General features: G+C 31.8%; 1 protein-coding gene across 1 annotated transcript in view; it reads right to left on the reverse strand.

Annotated features, from left to right (window-relative positions):
• Window positions 1-6,033: 6,033 nt before the first annotated feature.
• Window positions 6,034-25,451, reverse strand: part of ths (thisbe) — a 58,325-nt gene continuing 38,907 nt past the window's right edge. The window contains exons 4-5 of the mRNA XM_085942133.1: window positions 7,403-7,515; window positions 6,034-6,539 (exon numbers count right to left, since the gene is read on the reverse strand). Coding sequence (XP_085798259.1) covers window positions 6,156-6,539; window positions 7,403-7,515 — 497 coding nt within the window. The 3' untranslated portion in view covers window positions 6,034-6,155. The remainder of the gene's footprint in view (window positions 6,540-7,402; window positions 7,516-25,451) is intronic.

The following is a 25,451-nucleotide window of genomic DNA, read 5'->3' on the forward strand; positions in this document are numbered from 1 at the left end:
GCCGATTAGTGAGAGCGCCACCATACACACAGTTTGGCAAATTTTGTATCTCAATAATTTAGTCAAAAGTAATACCACATGAATATTTTGACATTGATAAACCAAAAGGTCGTAAAGTTACTTTGAAGAAAATGTGCACAAAGAGTTACAACCTTTTCGGTATGGTGTAAGTGAAAAATAATTATTTAGTTAATCAAATACAATTATTATCAATTCATTTGCTTCTCTTGTAAAGTTACTTACGTCTTTTTGGTTTAGCTTTTCTATATATTTAAACCGGCATGAATATATAAATCATAATATGTCTTGTTAGGTTACTATGTCACAATAAATAAACAAAATATATAAGTGTTATTGGATAAGTATTTACAATACTCCGAAAATGATAAATACAATATTAAATTGTAAAGTAGTATAAGTCCATTTCTAACTGGAATATAGAAAACAAAACAGTCGTTTGATATATACTCACTTTAAAATAATTGTGTAAAAATTATATAGAATTATTTTGGACATGCTTGTATTAAGGTTTTCTGAATAGGTTATTTTTTTTTTTCGAAAAAAATATTTAGAATTTGCATAAATAACTATAAATTTTCGTAATGATTTTATAGTTTATAAAAAGATTATTTTAAACAGTCCTAAGCGATAGGCTTCATAAAAAAAAATCTTGCTTTAACAGGCCTAAATCGTCATTTGCTACTTTTTAAAATCAATAAAACAAAGTTACATAGAGCATATCCAAAAATCATTGATGATGCAAACGGTGGATTCAAGAATCATGAAGTTTTCAGGAAGAAATAAATACGTGTTAATTTCGTTTATATGCAACTAAGGCCGACTTGATGACACTGAATTGCGAGTTACGATGGTAGTTCTAGTTGTTGATTATTTTCAAATGCAATGAGAAAACCTGTTCGCAGTAAATTTCGATTATATACTTCGTTCAAATCAATTAAGATATTACCACGTATTTCAATATAAACAAAATCATCATTACCATATTGCACTATGAGTAATAACTAGCCCTACGATCGAGATTTACAGTTTCGTGTCACGGCCTGATTATATTGGGTCTTGACAGTGATATTATATTGTACCTATTTCATATTATCCTTTTTCACTGTGCTTTAAATGAGGTTAATATTTACACGATTTCATTTGAATTCTGATTTGATTTTTATAAGATTTGATTTTAAATTTAAATTATGTTGAAATCAGTATTATTTATAATTATTTACTTACAACCATTTTTAAATAGCATACATAGTACATATTATCTTTAATTAAGTAGAGTTAGGACCATTTGCAATTTACAATTTTGCATATTATTTTTAATCTACAATACTGAACATTAATCTCAGATAGTTTAAGACTGGAAATTTTAAACAGTGTGTATTTTAGTTGTGTAATTAATTAATAATTCATAAGTTACTAAAAATCAATACATTTCGATCTAAACACAATTTACTTTCAAGCACCTACGAGGAAAACTTTTGAAAAATAATTCTTAGTACTTATACATATTAGTGTTTGTCAAACAAATTAAAATTTTAACAAGTTACGTAAACAGTTAAAACACAGAATATTAGGCGCTTAGTATCGAAGCTTACAAAATGCACAATATGAAATAATATTTTTTCGTCTAATTTTCAAAAAAAAAAAAAAAACAAATGTGATAAATTAATTATTATATTTTCCCAAAGAACGACTTGTTATTTTTTTTAAATACATCTAGTATTGCTTAGATCAGTGATATTGGCAATTTGTATCGTAGGTAATATTGTAGACATTTATTTTTAGTGATATATTCTAGACATTCATAATAAACAGCGTTTTTGAAAACATGTTTTCGTTTTTAAGTAAATAAGGAAATTGTTGAAAATATCTGAATAATTTGTTTTTTCAATGCTCACACTTTCCACTGTCAATAAGAAACAAACAATTAGGTGTAATTAAGTAGTTACTTGCGTAGTTGAAGTTGTCGAAAAAAAGAATTTTGCAAGGATGAGTCGCCCAGCGCATCTTCCGTATAATATAACGTTTGGGATCTGTTTCGTTTACCTTTACTCGTAAATGTGTGAATCTGACCACACCACACCCTTAACTTCGCAAGTTTGAAATTTTATTGAAAGCTTTCCAATATTCCAAATTGAAATATGATTTATTATAATTAACTTTTAATATCGGTACGATATAATTGCGATATTGGCATTTTATGTAGTATTATTATTTTTATATACAATATAGGATATAAAAAAGAATATAGATACGTCAAGAAATATTTGAATAAGGCCCGTTTCAGACGGGACACCTGTGTCACGTTCGATATAATATAGGAGGCCCTTGTATTGGAATAAAGGAGTCTTTCTATTATATTTATGAATGTCCCAGAGCTAATGAGTCAACGCGTGCCCGGTACACTTTTCCGTCGGCCGCTACATTCTCAAGCCGCCGAAACACTTGTTTTTATTACCGCAGCCAGTTTTATGTTCTAATTTATAACGCGAAATTATGCGTTGACTCATTAGCTCTGGGGTTCATAAACATAATACAAAGGCCCCATTATTCGAATACAAAGGCCTCCAATATTATATCGAACGCGACACCGGTGTCCCGTCTGAAACGGGCCTAAGTCATACCTAGGTACAATTTTTGGTTGACACAGATTTTAAGGTTTTTCCCGGTTGGGCGAATATTTCAAACATGACGTGATTTTCACCTTATATTAACGTACAAAATCGCTACTGATCGATGTTACAAGACTTCTTCTATAGAGATCAAATTTAAGCAAAAAAATAAAACACTGCTCCATTAATTAAGTGATGCAGATGGCTTCGTATTGTAGGTTCATTTGTATAGAACTTCATACTATTGATATGTACTCGAGTAATCATATTAAACATTTTAAAAATAGCCACCATTGCGTAAGTAATGACATCGGAATGAATTTTTGTGGAGTTTACCAACTTAAACAATGATTCTTGTGATTGATAAATAATTTCAAATTTCATAACAGAAATAACGTTACCTAGGTACTTTTCATTAAAATCGATTTATCTATTTGGTTTAAATGTTACTCGTAGATGTTAATCTAATGACAGTTTCCTACTACAACTATTGAAAAACTGAAACAACTATCGAAGTAGATATACTCAGTAATTCAGTCAAATTGACATAACGCTTTGGTTAAATTGACATAGCGCAGTTTCATTCAGTTCTATACGAAGGACCGAAACTTCTCATCCAACATAGCGGTTAGGTGAGGAATTTCACAATGGATAGTGGAGTTGGAACACTGAAAGAACATTATTATTGTTTTTTTTTACACAGAATGAGTTACGAAATGAAGACATTTGGGTAACGAATGGTATTCATTGGTATATAACATAGTCTCCTAATATCGGTAATAATCATTGGCCCAATGTAATATGGTTATCATATATTATGTTAGACTATTAATATGATCATCATCATAATAATATAAGTATAACATATATAGAAGCATATAATGTAAAAGTATTTTTTCTGATACTTAAAAAAATATCTGGACTTTAGAGGAAATGTCGTTTTTAGTGTAGGCAATTATTATTTTGTCGTTTCTTTAGCGATGAATATTGCAATACAAATTGTTTATGCATTATCCAAAGTGTTTAAAAAAAATTGCATGTGTTTTAAATGAAATTTTTTATTTAATTAAAAAAAAATACGAATTCAGATTTACCCAGTTTATCTCTTGGGTTCAGATATAAAATTCAAAGTCAACATTAATAAAACGTTATTGGTTTGTAATTTTTTCAAAACATTTAGAAGTTGTGAATTTTCTAAATGAACTTTATAAGCTGATGTGAAATTAAACTTTTTACATTGCTACGGTGAAATGTGATTTTAAAAATATGGTTAATGATGGGCAACAATTTACGATAACTTTTCCATTACAAGAATACTGATCCTAGAGAGATGTACATTCTCAATAAAATCAGGACGTTTTGCATTTGAGACGTACTAATGAATGGTATATACCATTGAAATTGTTAAACCACTAATTGAAGAACGATATCCAAAAAGTCCAGCATGATAATTTTTCATATTGTAATGAAATCTGTTTGGTCTCATTTAAAATTTGTTGATTTTAATGGAAAGTATTTTTTTTAATAAACTGCACTTAATGAAGAGCCTGAAGAAAAGTACAAATATAGGTACAATCAGTTTTATTACAGTTTTAAATGTTATTTTCAATCTTAATTAATTGTAAGTAAACATTAGGGTAGATACCAATAAAATAATTACATAATCACAATTTCAGACATACATATTATTAAATTTTTTTGGATGATCACTCTTCAATGATTATTGCATAATCAATCAATAAGTGTATTCATATGTAAGTTTAGTAAATCAGTAAAATATATTGCATGTGTACACATAAACGAACTTGGGTTAACTTAACAACAATGTAATATATTATATTCACGAAACATAAATATTATGTTCTTGAAAAACGTAGTGCTTCCATACTGTTTCAAACATTATTATTTTTATTTCAAAGAGAAATAGATAATATTTCAAATTTATTATTTAAAATTATATATAAATATTTTGGGCAAATTGAACATAAATGAATAAGTGTTTACTTTTAGTTGACGTTGTTTATAAGTAAATGACAATGAAAGATAAAAAAAATCAGAAGCAGATGTTCTGCAATTAAGAAAAGTAAAGCATATTCATTTACTTGTAAAAAAAACAGTTACTATTATTTTCTTGATTGGTGTTGTTTGTCATGTCCTACACAGAATTGAAGATATTTTAATATTATATACAGTAACTACTTAAACAGATTTATTCCAACGTAACAATTAACTATGAAATTCGAAATGAAACATTGTGATAAATACGCTATGACATATCTAGTCTAATCATTAAGTATCTCGTGTTATGAAATGTCAAAAATAACGTTTATCAAAATCGCCTTGGACAGGTGCATTGGATAAACCAGCGACACGTCATCATCAGCAAAATATTCGCAGGCGCGACTATAGACGTAGAGTACTAACTTAAAGATTCGGCTAAAATTGGGCCATCAGTTATTTTAAATAACCGTCTTGCAGACAGAATACAATGGTGTTATCTCAAATCCAAACATAATAATATGACGGTGTTATAGTGTAAAAGAGTTGGAATAGATCTGCAGAGATGCTTATTAGCTCGGGTTTTGGTTAGTATTAGCCATTAGGTTAGCAAGATATTTTGTCAATAATACATTTTTAAATGCGTAAATCCACAGTCCCTCCAGGACTCATCCCAAGATTAATGTCTGCGTAATAATACTGCGAATTATTAATTAATTAATTATTATAACAATACGAATAATATTATACATCAATAATAAGTTACGTTACAAGTAGGGGTTAATTTTAAATATTATTAATTATTTCTGTTTGCAATGAGTACATTTTCGAACTGCACTTGTTGTTGTCCTATAATATGTATATAAGCGTATTTTTTATTATTTTCATGTGCAACAAGGCAAGTCTAATACAATTGTAATGCGTCTGCGATGCTCACTATTCTATCCATCGAAAGGCTGATTGGGTTTCCTTAATAAGCGCACTTTAGATTTAGAAGAAGCTTCCTTCACGGTCTTTTGTTACATAGTCACGTATCAACTTCACTGGAAATTCACAGGTGGAATTTATGTCTCTAGCAATGGCCCACTGTTTTCAATAATTAATAGCGTTCGTTTTATTTCGCATTTGCAGTAGCAACACTATCACTAGCTCGAGGCACTATAACAGCATCTTTCTGAAAGCTGGGAGAAACAGAAAAGAAATATTCTTTCGCGGCGATCTCACCGACTTTGCCATTAAAAAATCTCCCAAATTCGTCCAACCATAAAAGTAACACAATGAAGAATAATATAAATCTTTTAACAGATTTGGTTAGCGACATAAGATTTTAAGTATTTTCCATCGAAAAAACACTATTTTTAATAATGGAAACGGCGCTTTCAAGGTAGAAAACCTTTGTGATATTTTCAGTCTTCATTCGTAATTGGGTATTCTTTTCTATACATAGTAGTTTGTTTGTAAATAGCAAAGTACGGCGATAAGAATCGTTTTTCACAACGCAATTACATGATCTTCATCAGTCACATTTTAGAGGACGCGTTTTCGCATGGCCACGCCTTGTTTCTTCTCATGGTGAGGCCTCTTCTTGCGGGTGTGGCGCGAGTTCTCGTGGCGCATTTTCTTTTTCGCAAAGTTCTTTTGTCTTGCGTGTTGCCTTTTTTCGGGAGTGTGACTTGCTCCGTTCCCAACTATTGTGTTGTGTTTCGCGATGGAGAACGATGGAGACTGCTTGAGGATGCTCCGGCAGCGCCTCATCGCCTGGGACTGCGCCTTCTTCGGGCGGGGTTGAAGACCCATTTTGTTGAAGGTAATGTAATGATTGGGGTGTTTCGAGGATCCGTACGTGTTGTAGTTTTCCTCCATGGTTTCTTTGAATAAACAACTTGGGTTCTTGTAGGCAGCTTCCCTTTCCTGAAACAAAAATAAAATATTAGCGACCAGTTCCAGTGATAAGCCATGGTGTAGGCAGGCACAGCCAATGGAACATAATATCGGAAGTAAACCATACTGGATGTAGGTATATATAAGAATTATAAAGAGTTTCATACCATTAACAATTATATTTAGACTGAAATATTAATTGAATGATTTAAATAAATAAATGGGTACAGTAACTATGTAATAGTAACTCACAATCAAAGGAAAGACAGACAGCAGCAGAGGCAAAAAGAGATTGTCTTAGCTATGCAATGGTAATCTGGTACGACTGTACCAGGATAATGAGATGTACATATTTAAAATTGGGTATCATGCTTCGGTAGAGGACGGTACGAATAGAAGAAAAGACATTTGTATAAATTTCTATTAAATTTAAGCCCAACAGTGATAGAGAGCAGAGTTTTGAGTTTCATTAAGAGCAGGACGTTGTCCATGATTTGAGTTGCCCCATCTCCACCCGCCATGTATATGCAGCCGCGGTTTGTGCACGGCCACCTTCCATGACGCTATAAACGTGTCAGAACGAAAAGATTTTAGTACCACACTTCTTTGTTCCGAAGCGATGCTGCACGGGACTGATGTGGCAACCATGCACCTTAGTACTTGAAAGAGTTTTAGAAAATAAAAATAATCTTGACTTGCGTTGCCGTCATTTGTCTGCACAAATAGATATATTTATCACAAAAGGTTGAAGGAAAAGACATTGGCATCTCTGCTACAGCTCAACAGCAGCATACTACCATCATTCATGGCTACTAATCATTATTAGGAATGTTGATAATTGAGATTTTGAATTTTTGGTTTCAGTGTTTAGTTTAATTCAAAAGAATACTTACTATTGACAATCCGACCAGTTTCCATCGGTTGTTGAAGCAAATATACTTCTGAACTTCTGGAGCATATATCAGAAGCTCTCCCCCGAAATCTCTTGATTGAATTTTGAGAATTTCTGTGGACAAACAGAGAAGGAAAAATAAATCAGTATATTTTATATAATAATAATAATATATATATGTCTGGGTTTATCTGTATGTAACGCAACACAGCACACACAAATACACACACACACTCTCTGTATACCAAAGATATATACAGCACCATGGCCCCCACATCCTGAAGCGGACCCCAGGCCAGGATCTTTCGAAGTCCCCCTACCTATCACTAAGGTTAAAGGCAGTGTGACGCTGTATAGTAACGTTTTCCAAATGGTGTTCGAGGTAAAATTAAGGCTATTCAGTGTATCGACACACAATAATCAAAAAATTCATCGTACAACTACATATTTTAAAACCTTAATATCCCCGAAGTAAAATAACGCCGCAGGTGAATTTTTTACAATTAGGAGATTTTAAGAATTTATTTCATTTATCTGGTCGATCCACCACACGGGGCCCCCTGAGCCCGGGCCCACAGGCTAGAGCCCTGTCAGCCTCCCTCTCGTGGGAGACCCCCTTGAGATGTCACCGGAATTAACCATACCTATTATAAGTTTAGTAAGTAACATACATTTTATAATAAGTATAACAATCTATACATTTGTATCATATTACATCGTCAGTCGTAGTGTCGTAGACATTTGTAAATACAAAATGTCTGACTCACTAAGAACTTTATTATCATGCACCTTTCATTGTTCGTAGATTCGAATTACATTACACGCGGAAACAAATTAAATGCAAGTACACGATGCTTACAATGTGAATATTATTAAATTTATGTCATACAAATAACGATCTCTTATTCAGACTAAGATGGACGCGTGTCAATGAATAATGAGTTCTCTTCAAGGTTTTGAATATTACTCAGGAAATACATAAATTGTCAAATAAAAATAATATAGGTAGGTAATTCTAATTATTATTAGTCAGATCAGGGAACTCAGAAATATAATGTTTGATGCTTTCACGGTTGTTTTTTTTATCGTAGTAGATTTTTGGGTTTCCACCGTGTGTCCTTCCTTCTTTACTCGACGTTTCGGGCTCGTTGCAGAGGCCATTATCAAAAGATGATATGTTTTATGATGAAAATGTAGTGTAGGTATGTGAATGTAAACGTTGCTCTAAGAATGTCAAAAGGAATCCGGTTAGCTAAGAGCAAACGTTGCTCAGAGTAATCAGCTGTCAATCGTTACGACCAGGGATACCGGCTCGAATATTGGATTTTGCTGATAGTGCCGGAAGCCATGACGTTTTTAACCGTAATCCATCATCCCTATTAATATTTTCAGAGTTTCTATGGATTTCAATGGCCTCCTTTACCTCTCCTAAAGAAGGAAGAAGGGCACACGGTGGAAACCCAAAAATTTACTACGATGCACTCAGAAATAATGGGAACTGAAATACCTAACGGGTAAAAAGTAGCAGGTAACCGATCTCGAGTAAGGAATAATCCGGGATAAACTTAAGCACGTGTCAAGAATACGTCATACGTAGAATACTGACAACTTCTCTCGGTTTATGCATTGACGCTCATTTAATATTGGTGTATTACACACACTATTGGACGTGCATAATGCGTGCTTCATTTTCGTAGGACATTCACACATTCAAAATCCTGCATCAAAATGTAGTGTTTTGAATATTGCCTATCGGAATTCTATTTATTATCTGTTCTGTGAGTCAGATAGACATTAAATATATGGCTTAAAGTAATCAGTAGGTATCAGCAGCGAAGGGTGGAGGTAGGCTGTTAAGAGCCGACATAAACAGTGCACATCAAACTGTACTGCGAATTAAAAATCGGGACGTATACAATGTAGATAACGAAAATAAAACATAATTTAACAAACCTCAAAAACATACAGAAAAACTCGTTGATAAAAAGTTGAGTTGAGTGGGAATCGAACTCATATTATTGTGTACTCGGGTGAGTGCTTTCGCACTTAAGCTATCGATCCTTCTATTAGTCATGCGAATTATTTCATATAACTACGATTAAACTGAGGTTTTTCAAATTCTACCAATCAGGAGTCAAACGACATAAATAATGTATAGAAACAAGTCTTTGTGAGTATATGGGAATGGTTTGGTTTGTCCGCTCGGCTGTACTTCTTTCACTCCGTAGGTAGAGGTTTGTTTGCTAGCGACTGAATCTTATTTGGACAACTCTCGACGCCAAGGAGTTGGGTGAAGTGAGCCAGTGTTGACGCGCTGTGACGGTGCTATACGGGCACCGCTCTTCTCCCAGGGCCGCTTTAAGACGGTGCTCACTTATGCTGGAGATGCCCACTGCGTTTGGTTTGCTTAGTTAAGTCTTGTAGGGGTTGTAATTTTAAGGGTTCGTATTTAAATAATAGATGCCGCACTCGTGAAGAAGCCCGACATAATTAAGCGCAACTTCAGAATACCGTTATGCTCTTCCTATTTTATAAAATTTTAACTATTATTTTTGAATTTATATATATAAATTTAATAACTAAAGAGATTTTCAAATTATTTCGACATATTTCGACCCCCTAATTTGAGCATATATCGCTCCATCGCAACTAAATTGCCACAATCCAAAAAACGTCAAACAGAGAAAATCAGCTTTGAAGTTTTTACCTTTCGCATTTTTGTATTGTGTTTTTGAAATATGTTTAGATATTGAATGAAGTTTTGACTTGAATTTGATGACTTAGAAATATGAACGGTACATATACTATGAACGATAGACAATGAAACGTAGTAATCAAATCAAAATACGTAAATTTGGACTTGTGGCGGTTTAGTTGCGAGGGTGCGAATTATTTCGTCAGTAAACTCTCAAAAAATAGTCAAGTACGAGTACTTTGCACGAAAATACTATGTTTGTTCATATACAAGCAGAAAGTTTAACTTACTAAAAACTTCAATGAGTTTATTTTACATGTATAGTACCTACCTACTTACACGTTTTCTATTTAATTTTTTTTAAACGTGTTAAATAAGAAAGTAATGTAAAACATGTAAGAAGGTTAAATAAGTATCGTCACTCTAGACTGTAAGTTTTTGAATGAGTTCAAATAAAGGTTAATGAGGATCAATAATCTTATTGTCTATAATACAACAATGCAATATAATAAAATAAATGTTTAGTTTACCGAGAAAATAATTACACATATAATAGTATTTTTTACATGATTTAGGTGTGCTAGTAGATATACCTACACGTAATTTGATCTTTTTATAACGATAGTCTCTATCTCCAAACGCCCGATAGTAATCGATTATGAGAATTGAGAGTAAAAAAAAAAGTTTTTCACACTAGTGGCCAGCCCTGAGCTTTCTAGCAGGTCGAACCAAAGTACACTCAAATGAGAAGGACTTTGCACTGAGAGAGTTTTCAAACTCAAACTAAGATTATTCATCTCCGTGTACCAATGAATGTTGTATGATGTGCAATCAACACACGTGCTGGCGGAGGGAATATTTGCAATTTCCGGTGACACAACTGGGTCTACATATAAATTATTGAACCGTATATACAGGAATCAAAAATGTTATCCTTTTCTATGCACGTACGGTTAATTTTTTCATTATACATTTATAATGCATTCGTATATAGTTAAAAAATGAAGGTTAATGTGAGTGATTGATTGTTTCCTCTTTAATGTTGTGTGAGAACGTGTCTTTTTGTCTAAGTTAATGATTGGATATTAATAATTTAAATAAGTCTGAAATAATTAATTACAAACGATCACTTTACTTTCACTGGTTAAGGAAAATCATAGCGATGGAAAATTACTTACGAACTATCTACCAATTTCATTTGTTTAAATATTTAGTAATTTTACCCATTTATTTAAAAATTTTCCTTGTATTAGATTAGATACATCAGATTGGTGTAAAATAAATATTTCTCAAAACGTATTTGGCACTTTGTTGGTGTTAATGAAGATAATAATGCGTGCCAATTATTTCTTTTCATAGGCATTCGCTAATATTCGAAGTTTTAGCACCATTAATAACATCAAAACAATCATGTGGAAATAATCGAGTGGAATCTTCAGTCAATATTTTAAAAAAATCCAGTGCTTTTTTGAAGTGTTAATTTAACATAAATTGAAAGATTAGCAGATATATTTTTGTCGTAATATTGTTATGATGGACTGAATTCGCAGAATTTTAGTAAGACAATCTAACCACTAATAAACACTGCGAAAATGTTTTTTATACAAAATATATTGATTTTTTCTCAGCACATATGTATTTCCCATTAAGGATGTTAAACATTTTACATTTCAGGTACTAACAAACCGCCCCGTTCTCTGGACGAACATTGCGAGTAATCGCGGGAGAAGAGGAATAGGATGTTTAATTAAACCATGGTGGATCAATCTTGTGGCAAAGGAGCGAGAGCGGGGCTTGAAATGCGTACATATTGATGCCGTCATAAGAAGAGGGTATCAGTACCTACCTAAACAATGAGAGCATAGATTTAAAGATACTATTCCGTTTCACAAATGGTCACTCTACTATATTGGTTGTCTATAATTCCCAAACGTTTATTTTTAATAATATGACAATGGACGGGTTATAAAAATTATACCAATATAATGTCATATCCATATTAACTGCTTTGATGATTTTGTTGTAGTATATACCTAATTAATTTATCTGTAAGAGTGTTTTCGAATAATTTCCAGTCCCCTGTATAAAAAAAGTTTTGCTACAATATTTATTGTAACTTTCGATTTTTTATTAAAATTGTTGAACAGTCGCGTTCTTGTATTTTGCAATTTTATGAGCAATTTAATTTCTCTCGCAAAACTGTTTCTTTTGGCAATCAGCTACCGCGATAGAGACATTAGATTGAGTAGATTTACTTTGCTAAAGAGCGATATAGTAATCTCGTAAAAGAAAAAGCCACTTTGGCGAGGGGTAAAAAGCTATATTACCTCACGTAAAGTTGCCCTAATGGCGAGCGCGCGATGGGCCCGCCCTGTAATTAGTCGATATAAATATGATTAACTACTAAAATATAACATCGTATCGGTTGAATCTCGGATTACTTATTACGTACAGATATCAACTTAGTTTTTTTGTAGTAATAACGTAATTATTAATGGCCTAATCATGTTCTTAATACACGTTGTTTATAATAACTTTATTTCTTCGCCGATTAAAATACTCTTGACACTACGTCCGAGAACGGGATTTAGCATCCTCCACTGGTTCATCTCCTTCGCCAATTCATCACAATACGCACAATCCTGTTTTGGTATTTTTTTACACAATCAACACACCCATCGCAGTCTTTGCGCCCCACTTGTTTGTTGTACAACTAGGCAACCCAGCTTACGGTTCATCTTTATTATATAAACCATGGCCGACTATTTTAGTCAAACATGTAGGCTTCGGCCACATGGTAAATGCTTCGCTAGTACTGAGCTAGGTGCTATACTTGTCTACTAAAACACTACTGCCACATTGCATGCTACGTGCATAGGTTCAAATTCATTTGACATTTGGGAGCGCTCAAGTCAACAACGATATGTCACTCTCAAAACTAACCAGAAAGCTACTTCTCACAGAGAATTTAACCTTAAAATTCCAAAAGTCTTAAATTCGAACTTTTTGAGTGCATAATGTAAATTCATCCCATGCGTCATTATTCATAACCTCAAAATATACGGTGTTTGACGTTTGTCATACTGAAAAAACATCCGCCATCTTGCAAAATCACTAGGTGAGACAATAAAAATAACCAACACGTTTGTTCGCCGGGAGACTCACGAGGTGACTAATAATCACGCAGCAAGGCGCAAAGCGTGCAGTGTGGCCATTGCGATAGTATAGTGTGAGTCCGTTCGCTAGGATATGTCACCTAGCACGTAGCCACCAAGCAAGGCACCTGCCTATGTGGCCTTAGCCGCAATGACACGACTAATAGCAACAGTTATTGCTCATACTTCGAATGCAATATGGTAAACTGTTTGTAATTCTGTATGGTAAACTGATTTTTTCATATTGAAATAGGCAATAGAAAATCTTTATTTATAAGCAATAATTTACTATTACTACCATTGTATTTCATAATTCAGTACCACTATAGTATTTATCAAAACATATTATAGTAAAAAAAAGTACCTATCAATAAACATAACTATTCAAATCGATTTAAAACACTATTGTATAGCATATTATTATTCATGCCAAGACTTTCCATGAAATTAATAATATTTTCGGAAAATTTTTTCTATTAAAACAACGATAAGTTATCAATTATCATAATATGCATCTCACAAGAGTGGTTATCCAGTTTATATATTTGTATATTTTATCGTTGTATCAGGATACGTGTGTTCATTAGGCATATACATAGTAGGATATTGATATCAATACAGGTTGTTAGTTAAGTATGTATAATGAAATCGAGTAAGTTATGTAGCGAATAAGCTGATAAAATAATAATATGTAGTTATCAATAAAATGATTGTACGCTATCTTATCCTATCAATAGTTAATCAATCAACATTTATAGCAACGTTGCCAATAATTTGGCGATTTTCTTGCTACATATAATATTTTTTCAATTTTATTCATTAAGCCGCTATTATATTAAAATTAAGTGAATGGAAAATCTTAAATTACGTTTTGTCGAAAGTGTGCTTTTTAGAGTTGTGATAGGTACACTGGATCTCGGGTACAGATTTATAATTAATATATTATTTATTAGCAAGTGTGTCCGGCAAGGTGACATGATCTCACCCAAATTATTCACCGCTACTCTAGAAGATCTATAGATACCGGTATTTTCCATCACTAGATTGTCAAATGTACGAAAAGATTTTTTAATCCTTTTACAAGATAATACGGTACACACGGGCATAACTGGGCACCAGGACAATAATTAGTCGCCGAGCGGTCGAATGAAATAAATAGACGAGAAATTTTAATCGGTTTCTATCTACTACTTACTTAGTAGTTTTAATTAATTTTGCTCTCAAAATAATGTATTTTTATTGCGGATTGAAAATTATCATGTCCGAGGCTTTATATAAAAATAAAAAGAACTCTCTTCTCGTTGGAACTTCAACATATGCACAATTAAATCATTATTTACGTGTGCATATTTAAATTCTTACCAAGTATTACATAATAATATTAAATATATATTTTAAAAGTCTCTATAATAATTTACGAGCGTCTATTAATTTTAGAATTTCATTCGATTGTGTGGTGCCTAGTTGTCCCGGCGCTGAATCGTCATAGACCCGACCCGTACACATTATTTTATTAAACGTGGGAAAAAATGAAAGACACATAGCCTCATTTTCTGAGCTAGAGTTGTCAGAATTTTGGACATCGGTTTGGACTTTAGGTCAATATCGTCGATTGGCTACTACAGGCGTTAAATTAATGATTTTTACCGTTTGGATTGTCCAATATTTGTGAAGAAGGTTTCTCAGAGCTCATTGAAATGAAATAATAAAAAAAAAACGGGAACGATATGTTATAGATTGGATTCGGTGTTACGTGTTTGTTTATCTAATTTAGAGCCGCGTTTTGATATAATTATTTCTTTAAATCGACTGAATTCTTCCAATTTAAAAATATATTATCTATATTATCTAAGGATTTTTGAGAAAATTTTTAATCCATGTGCTATGAAAGCACAAAAAATTCCTCTTTAGTATGCCGTAAATTAACCACGTAGTATATATTATTATGCCCCCTTTATTTTGATTTATTTAATCTTTCTCAGAATAATATGATTTAATTATTGTAATTATCCTCTACTTCTTTATCTGTCATTTATAATAATAATAATTATAATAATTTTCTTGTGATAGATACAGTAAATAAAAAAACAACTTGCCATGGTACAAATACCCACGAGTAATATTAATTATATTGATAATTGATTTTCCACACTGCATGTCCTTGATTATGTATATGTACTAGTAAATTTGACATGCTATACTTGAACAAAAAGCAGTTAAATTCTATTGCATTTGCTATAATAAAACTAATTATTTTAATATATGCACACATGTAAATAGTTTATTGTAATATTATCATTATTACAACAATTAATTTATAGGGAAAGGGATTTATAGGGAGTTTACAATGCTGGAATCCAGAATCCCAGAAAACCGAAATTCGGCCCTATTTACATAATCTGAATCAACGTTGTTTCTGTTTTAACATTTTGATGATTTTATTTTAGTAACAGATTTTGATGAAATATAAAGAATCAGATAATATTTCAATTTTATAATCTTACATTTTAAGTGTGAAGTTGATTCATTATTCAATCCTTAGCGCAATCAATAGAAAAATGTCCTTGTGACATAAGTATTAAAATTATAATTACTAACGAAAATTCATTTTAATTATTAAAAAACACTAAATAATGGAAAACATTCCATAATTACGTGTTTTCTTTTACCAATAATTATTGCCAGGATCTGTTTCGGGATTAGAAATATTAATCGCGCAATTTCAGAATTACCGTTAATTACATTAATCCATAAAACGCATAGTTATACGAATTTTTATTGTAGCCACTTGAAACTGAAATCAAACCAAAATAATTGTAAATAATTAAAAATAATATTGTCTTTAACAAGGTAATTTTTTATGCATTGCTTATTTTCTTCTTAGTAACAAAAAAAACATTGCGGAATTTGGTGTTGTGACACTAAATGTATAATCCTATCCTTATCATTCACAATTATAATATGTACCTATAGCTTTAATGTGTTATCTCAGGTGGGTAGGTATATATTATTGTTATCTTACATTGGGAGGAAGCCGTGTGATACATTACGTAGATTATCTTTTATTTTTCGGCGCTATGTTGCCTGCCCTTTTTAATCGAAAACAAGATAAGGAACATCAAGTAGACGAAAAACAAAAGAAAGTTTCGTTCTTTATACGAAATTTAATATGAAACAAATGAAAGTCAAAATAATGTCCAAAACGACCTTTTAACTAAACTAAATCCATACCTACACGTATAATATATTAAAAAACGTAGCGAGTTAACCACTATAATAATCAGAACGTTTTTTTAGTATGGTTGAATTGGAAATTATTATAGAAAATAATATATTGTTCATTGCGTTGGTAACATTGTAAAAAAGTAAATGAATATTTGGTGTTGACGTCTTGCTTTCGTTACATAATAACGTAATATTTATTATTTGTGATCGAATTGTCTAAATAATTATGGTACAAATTATCAAAATATAAATATAAGGCGATTTTGTGTCAGCGCAGATCAAGCCAGATCTAATCTCAGATCTAAATCTCAGATCAAAAAAGGATGATGTTTGCAACATCTGCAATGCGAAATAAATTTTAGATATTTTAATCATTAATATTTACACTTCATAGGCCTTATAACCACATGCATAGGTTTTGGTGACTATATTATCTAGTATTATCTTTTATTTTTTTTTCATAGAAAATTATATATTTTTAATAACATGTGTGTATGAAATTGATTCCATACCTGTTACACAAAATCAGTTAAGTCGCGGCCATTTTTATTTTATATTCTAGTATAAAAATCAAAGCCAAACATTGAAAATATTCTTTTATAAATTTTGTAACCAGCACATTTGTTGAGAAATTAAAATTAAATCCAAAATGCAGGAAATAATTTCGACAAAAAATATGTCGATTATAAAATCATAAATCAAATCTTGTAATGATAAAATAATATTAAAATAAATAAAAGGATTTATCAAATTGCGTTCAAGTTATTAGAGATTTTTTTAATATTTCGCAATTTTTATCAATGTAGTAATTGATAATAAATAATATATACGTGGTGTTTTTTTATCAATCACTTTTATAAATATTAAATGTATATTTTATAATTATTATCGACTTACTAGTGGTCGCAACATCTAAAGACAGATAGCAAGCGTCCTCGTAAAAGACTGTTTATAATAGATATCAAGACATTTTTTTTCGTACACACAGATGCATACAGATAGATGACTATGATTGAAAAATTAACTCTACCTAAATTGAAATAAGAATGATCATACAAAACATCACTAAAAATACCTTTAATTTTACCTGGCGGAACCGTCGGGTTCTGCCGAATATTATTTGCGAAACGCTGGTGTAGAGAATCCCCTGATGTCCCCTTTAATCCAAAGGATACACTATGAAATAGGTACATAAATATTTTTTAGGTAATGTAGGTACCAATATACATTTAAAACAGTACACTTGGCAATATTAATTTGTAATAAGAATGCATAATAATAATATATACAGAACATAATATTTAAATATTTCATTTTACAGTGTTGCCTATTGCATAATTTTTAGATCGAATTAACTCTCCTTCAATATGCCAATAAATAATATATGACGTTTTTAAATGATCGTTTGCAATAAAATATAAAATAATACAATGCAGTTGTAAATGTCTTCTGTTCGCTATAAACATAATCTAGAGGCGGAATGCAAGAAGATACAGCCGGGTTAGTAAAATAATTAAAATTATTTTCGCAAATATTGACAGAGAGTTTTATTCAAAAACATGGGTCATACGCATGGAAAATGGAAACATCTCAAAACAAGCGTTGATGTGTATTTAACGTTGGAAAATTCTTTTTTCTAATTAGGTACGTACCTATCTAAAATTCACGTGTCCATCTGTTAAGACCTATTAAAATGATCTTTATTATCGTTTTGAAAATAGAACACATCATTCAAATATTTGTTTAGCGATAGGTATACTTGAATAAAAAATGGTTATAGTCGATAAACTTATAGATTATTTTTATCTTTATCACGGATACTTGAATTATTACCTATTTATTATTATTTATCAATGATGTTTGCAAGAACCGCCATAATTTAGATGACAAAATATGTAAATATTTGGTATTTCGATATTTGGGTGGTATTCAAATTAAAAGAAAATGTTAATTGTAATTTTACACGCCGTAATATGACCGGTATGTGCGCCATATAGTGTAGTAACATAAATAATAAAAACGTCATATTTGCGGAATGTTACCTACTGAATTACATTGCATACGTCATTTGGGTTCTAATCTTGAAAATTTGCGGGTTTTGCATGTTTGTAAATGATTTAAAATGTGTACATTCAAAAAGTCGTTTACCTATGCTTACGGATTTTAATTGGTGAAAAGTCTTTTGTTTTGCTTACTTCGGGATTTATGGCTAGTTGTCACTGATAATAATAATTATTAACAAACCACAAAATAATATTTTTTAAATAATTTGAATATTTAACCTACTTTTATATATACAACACAATCATACAGTCCCTTTTACATATAATAACTTTACCTAAAATCAATCATGGCGCGGATTCATTCAATAGAGTCAAGATTTATAATATATTATGATTCACACCATGTCTGATTGCAGTAATAAATCCATACAAACACGCTCAGTTTCCCTAATTTTATTGCAGATTTAGCCGAAACCAAGGGATGAAATTGAAAAGACTTATCGGACCGTTCATTCTGTATGTAATTTGTCCAACCGCATAATGGCGCGAATACAGCAGTTTTGATTTAGTTACGTCAGCGAAAATGTACCCCAGGAAAAGAGCGTGCTGGACTACAGGGCGGGAGGGTTATTAAAGCATAATAATATTATTGAAATTAAATTAATGTTGGTACTGTGCTTTATATTTTATTGCTTACTAATTAATTACTACTTAAAATACTATTATTAATAGAGTAATAATAATTATACTTGACCAATAAAGTGTAGGCAATTTATATACCTACCTGCTGGCAACACATTGATACGTAATAGCAGCAGCTGACTGTTTTATAAGTGAATTTGAATTTCGAATCTGTCACTATGTCACATGTTTACTAAACAATAGATATTCTGCGTACCCACATCTAAATGCAGTCAAATTTTATTTTTCTTACGTGAACGATAGTTTCTTGTAAATTTATTGTGAGCCATACTTTTAGTATTGTTATAAACATAAGTTCAATTACATATTTTGTATTTCTAAGAAGATATTCACCATGAAAGAAAGATTATTATAATGTTTGGTTTAGTAGAAAATATTACAAATTGCTGGAAGGCCTAATATAATATTTTACATTATGAGTTTAAGTTAGAGTCAGTAGTGTTTTTTTTTATTTCCAATAGATATTAGCGAGTATTGTGTGGTGTTTCTGTTATTTTATTGTTTAGAATTTCGTGAAGAAGTCGATTTTGTAATTATGTTGTCTGCACAGAGCTCCAAGACCCCATCGTTTCTTTTATAATATTTGGAAGTCGTCAATGACATGTCGAACTGTCTGAGAGGTGTTGCCCATCATATAGACAGTAACGTCCCTCAGTTTGGATAACGTCAGTTTTAAAAATCACATTGTAATGGCGATGTGATGGTGTTGTTGCCTAAACTTGTAGTAATTATAAGGGACAATCACTGGACAAATCTAGTCATCCAGTGGTACCAAAGAGGTAAAAAACGTCCGCAAGGTAGACCTAGATGCCGCTGTATCGATGACATGATTAAGTTCTGCGGAAGTACGTGGCAACGCAATGCACAGGACGGAGAGAAGTGGCATCAGCTTGGAGATGCCTTCATCCAGCAGTGGATAGATTCAAGCTTATGATGATAAAATTGGCAAATAAATGCATAGCTGTCACATATAAATAAAGTTACATAATTACGTTTGAAATGTATATCGACTTATGCTGAGGTCGTAATCACATGAAATGATTTCTTCTTCTTCTTGGGCCATATCCGTCCCTTAGTTGGAGCATATGGACACCACACGGCGCCTCTAAGAATCCCTGTCGCTCGCCAGTCTTCTTGTTTCATCCCAGGTCAAACCAGCATCACTCTATAGATAGATAGTATTTAGCGGCCTTCCAGGATGCCGGAATTCGGTCGGTTTCAAGAATAGGCAAGCCAGATATAATCATTCCACCGTGTTTAGGAACCTCACAGAAAAAATTTTACAGGAGGGGCAAAAAACGTTTTTTGAATGATTTTGGTTCAATATTTAAAAAAAAAAATAGACATACATTGGGTGCATGATGATTGATGATTTGGTGTAAATATCTTATCGATCTCATAGTAATTAAAGAAGTTCTTACAGGAAAATCATTAAAATTGAGGAAATTGAAACCTGAATTTAGATAATAATTCGGCATTTGCGGCTTACTTCCTTTTTACAGAACGTGTATTTAGTTGTGTACTTAATATCTAATAAAAGTACTTTCGAAAAAACGAGGGTTACGCCATTTTTCCTAAACACAGTCTAATAATTCTGAATTGATTTAGTAAGCAAATTCTCATGATAAATCTCTTTATTTTTGATAGCTTATTCTTATATAACCTAGTGCTTAGAGCATGTGCCTAAAACGGTGTTATAGTATCGACAGCAAGCAATAATTATGCCCGCCTAATAAAATAAAAGAGTCGTCGTTACAAATAAAATTGTTCCACACCCCCGTCGCATAGGACAACGGCGCGACATAACGAATAATATCTTGGTGGTGTATAAAAGTTAACGAGCCGTGAAAATTGTTTGTACCGGCCTCTACTCCATTCCATTGAAAGTTTGCCCGGCGATGTTTTTATGCACTTTGAATAATGCGCAACCATAATAAAAATGGCGGGCCTTGCATACAACTCTTGCATTAGTGAATTAGTCAGGCCTCGAAATGGACCGGATCGCACCTGAGCACCGTTCCGGTTCATGAAATCCTTAAAATTGTCGCTCCGTCTCGTGGATAAATTTGATCATCTGAGTCATATAATATACATTTGACCATTATAACAAAAAATGTAACACACTTATTTATATATAATATACAAATAAAATTAGATAACTATGTTAATATTTTCGGAAAATTATTTAGCGCTCCGGTTCGTAAAATTTTCCATTTCGAGCGCTGGAATTAGTAAATGCAAATTATCACCAAAAGTTAATAAAAAAATAGTGCTTATGTAAGTTTGAGGTACAACTGTGAGAAATCAATAAATATTATAGTTCGTGTACTTCAATTCATTAGGTTACCCACATATTTTTTAGGGACGCCTTTTGCTAGGCGTAGGTATATTGTAAAATGTCGTAATAATTATAATGTGAAATATAAATGTCCTTTTCGTGCAGCTCCGTTACCGTGAGTGAGCTTGAACATCCTTGATCAGATCAGTGCGTTATAATATGTCTGTAGCGAGGAGTGGATGTAGGCTGTTAAGATCAGGTGTATGGACCCAAGGTATCGATGTAATACGTTGAGAAAGTGGCAGTGACGAGGGGTGGAGGTTGGCTGTTAAGATCCGACATAAATAGTGCAGACTATATTTTATTAGTCATACTAATTATTTGTTTTAAGAACTAAGAACACACATTGCAGGTTGTGCTGGTTAGTTTTTAAAAATTAATCAAACCCAACCTCAATGACGAAATCACAATAGTTTCGGTATGCTATGGGCGATCCGATAAAAATAGTGCTCATTTTCAGTCATACTTATTTAGATGTTGGTTAGTTTTTTAAAGCTCATTAACACCTGCCTAAACCATACCATAATCAATAAAAATATTCATCTATCTATAAAATATTTAAAATTATGTAAGATTTATTGGCATACGCAGGGTTTAATTGAATTTTAAAAACTCACCCACGCTATATGAAATTTGTAGTCTTAGTTCAATGAAAACACATACGACAATACTAACAAAGTTTAGACACCATATCCGACTAATAAGATATATGGGCCTCCACAGAGTATTGAATGTCCACCAAGTTTAGTATGCACTATTACTGTCAAATCTTAACAGCTTACCTCCACCCTTTGCCAATGATATTAAATCATATGCGAAGTCGATAATTATTGGCTTAGAGCGGAATGCACAATCTAAGATTTCGTTCCTAAGGATAAGTCGCCGAAAAGCATGACTTAACTATAGACAATCCTAAGTATAGAGTTAAGGAATCCTTAACCATAGACTACTTTTGTTATGAACACGCCCCCTTCTGTATTACCATTTACCACTGACAGCTGCTGTCAAAATAAATTTGCATGTCTATAACACAGTCCATACACTCAAATTCATTTAACAATGTATCTCAATATGGATATTGATAGTGTTAATTCGTTTGGCATGTACTTGCAGAATATTATTTTATTTTTATACGCCAGCCCGCAGAAATACAAAATACCAGATAAAGAATGACACTAGACGCTAGTGTTACCATGTTGAAAAAAAATCTTGTGGTGCCTGTGGAATCACGTATAATGACTTATAACGGAAACATAAGAGTATTATAATTAAATATTAATATGTATTTATAGTTATTGCATTTATAAAATCCAGTTGTCATATTTTTGTCATCTTTTAACAATTATAAAATAATTTACCTAATTTACCTAACGAGAATTTTTAAATATGGTATTATTTTCAATAGAAATGATCTTAACTAAGGACAGTGTTTCTGCATAGTATTTTCTGCTAAGGAAATTTTAGTTATGACAAATGTTTCTGCATTCCGCTCTTATTTAATATAAAGAATTTAAGAGTATATAAAAACCATTATCAATTTTGTTTCTTATGTATCGAAATCTAAAAACTACATATATATTTCATTTGTCCAAGCCTTTTTAAAAATATAAGTTTTAAATAAATATAATTTCTCAAAAAGAATTATTACATTGTGGACAAACAACTTGAAAGGCTAAGTATTTAATGAGCCTATTAAGTATGTACATGAAAAGAAACTATGCCAATTTAGTTGTGATATATACGATCGTTTGTACGATTATGAAAAATATGACAATATAAACTACTCAATGACAATAAAATACGAGTCGTTTCTCATGTAACACATCTACAGATTTATGGAAATATAATGTCTAGACGTCAGAAAGCAATAAAGACGGATTTTGAGACAATATTTCCCATGGGGGAAATGTTTATAAGAATTATTATTATTGCCATATTAATAGTAACTGTTTTCCCGATTTATGGCAATTTTATATTAAATGTGTCTCATAACTTGCCATGCTATAAATATTTTATTGTTATTATTATAATATGTCAAGCAGTGGCGAATATTTTTATCTACTGTCGTATAAGAATTTCTTGTCCACGAGTTAAAACTGTGAACTAAGAATCCCCTCCTGTTTAGTTAATCGCACTTCCGTTTTCAAATGAGAAACGCCCCTAAATTTATCATTTCTGTGGTGTACAGATCTATAAATTTACGTAATTTGAAGCTTTTTATAATAAAAATATGTCTAAAAAGATCAGGAAAAATATTACGATTATTCTTAGTAAACTTTTTGTTTAATGCGAATAAGAAAATGAGTCGTACCTAAAAATAAGGAGCCGATACATTATTTAAACAAACCTATTTTGGTTTGGCAGGATTTAACTGATTTTCAAAAACTAACCAACACCGTATTATGTAAATAGTAGTCTTAGTTCAATAAAAACAAATACTTACTTAAGACTGATAAATTTTAATATGCACTATTTATGTCGGACCTTAATAGCCTGGGCCCTACCTCCACCCTTCGCCACTGATGTTAAGAATATTGGATAAAATTCACAATTAAACGTCGTAACAATAAAAATGACGGTAATACGTCAACATTGTATAAAGGTGACATTCTGACAATGTATTATTTTATTATAATAGTAACAAAAAAATATTTTAAACTTTCAATGAAGATCAAGCTACCATCTTTCGACGCTGTAGGTCTTTACGCCAACGCCATCTTGTTCCTTTTTCGAATGGATACATTTCAATAATAATAATAATATGGCGTCCTATTCCAAAGCGCGTGCGCGAGACAATGCATCGGCTCAACAATGGCCGTCTCCGATCAGCTGAGCGATATGTCATCGATACGTTCAAATTGAGATTGATTGGGCTCGTTCGTTTCCCTCCAAATACGGTGGCTAGACCTGGCCACTGTTAATATTCAAATCTGACACTATCAACTTTGGACTAACACAACAAAATAACGAAAATAAACGCGTTGCCATGATGTTTGATTTGAATATTTTGAAAAAGATTTTAATCTGCGGATTGATCACCGAGCAAATAGCTTCACATTAAACAACATGATGCATTAATTTGATAACATTTTGATTAAATCAATACTATTATGGTACTTATTCACTTCAATATGCCACACGTAAGGTTATTTCAGTAATTAACATGTTTAAATCATGATACAATTGAACACATTTGATTGATTTGCCGCGTATAATGTGGAACAAAAACATATTATGTCAAAAATTTCGATGATTCTGAAAATATTATATTATCTGGTCATTTGCAAATAAACAACATTAATTTGTCTGTATCTAGGTGAACTCTGCTTGTACTGAACACAAGAAAACCTTCACTAGAAGTAGATGATATAATAAATTATGATAGTGAAGTTTAAAAAAAAATAACATATTAATATTATACCTACCCATATCTGTAAAAAACCACTAATATTCTAACATGATTTTAGTTAACTCAACCAGTCAACTCTATAAAGCATACGTTATGGAATGTGAAAATATTGGAACTATAATAAATATTTTTATAAATATAAATGAAAAGTAAATGTTTGTTATACTTGAATGATATAGTTTTATTATACTTATATACATTGGCCATTGCGAACACGAAACACATTTGACTTGTACCGGAATCAAAGCATTCGCAATATACTATTAATGTAGCCAGTGACGTCCTGTGGGGGTAGGCAGATTGAGTGTCGCCTGGGGGTGGCAGTTACTCGAGAGGCGGCAAATCGAGGAGAATCATTTGGTATATTTATAGAAATAGCTACCTAAATTTAGTAATAACGAAAATATCATTCCAAATGTTGCCAAGTTTTTAAAGAAGGAAAGCGACACGGATCGCCCTTAATTCACCAAGACTGCAAATTAATGTACATATCGCAAAAATGACATGTGAAGCTACTGTATTA

The sequence above is a fragment of the Rhyacophila brunnea genome, unplaced genomic scaffold (genome assembly GCF_057557595.1).
Source record: "Rhyacophila brunnea isolate RB1 unplaced genomic scaffold, BYU_Rbru_1.0 scaffold_14, whole genome shotgun sequence".
NCBI lineage: Eukaryota > Metazoa > Arthropoda > Insecta > Trichoptera > Rhyacophilidae > Rhyacophila > Rhyacophila brunnea.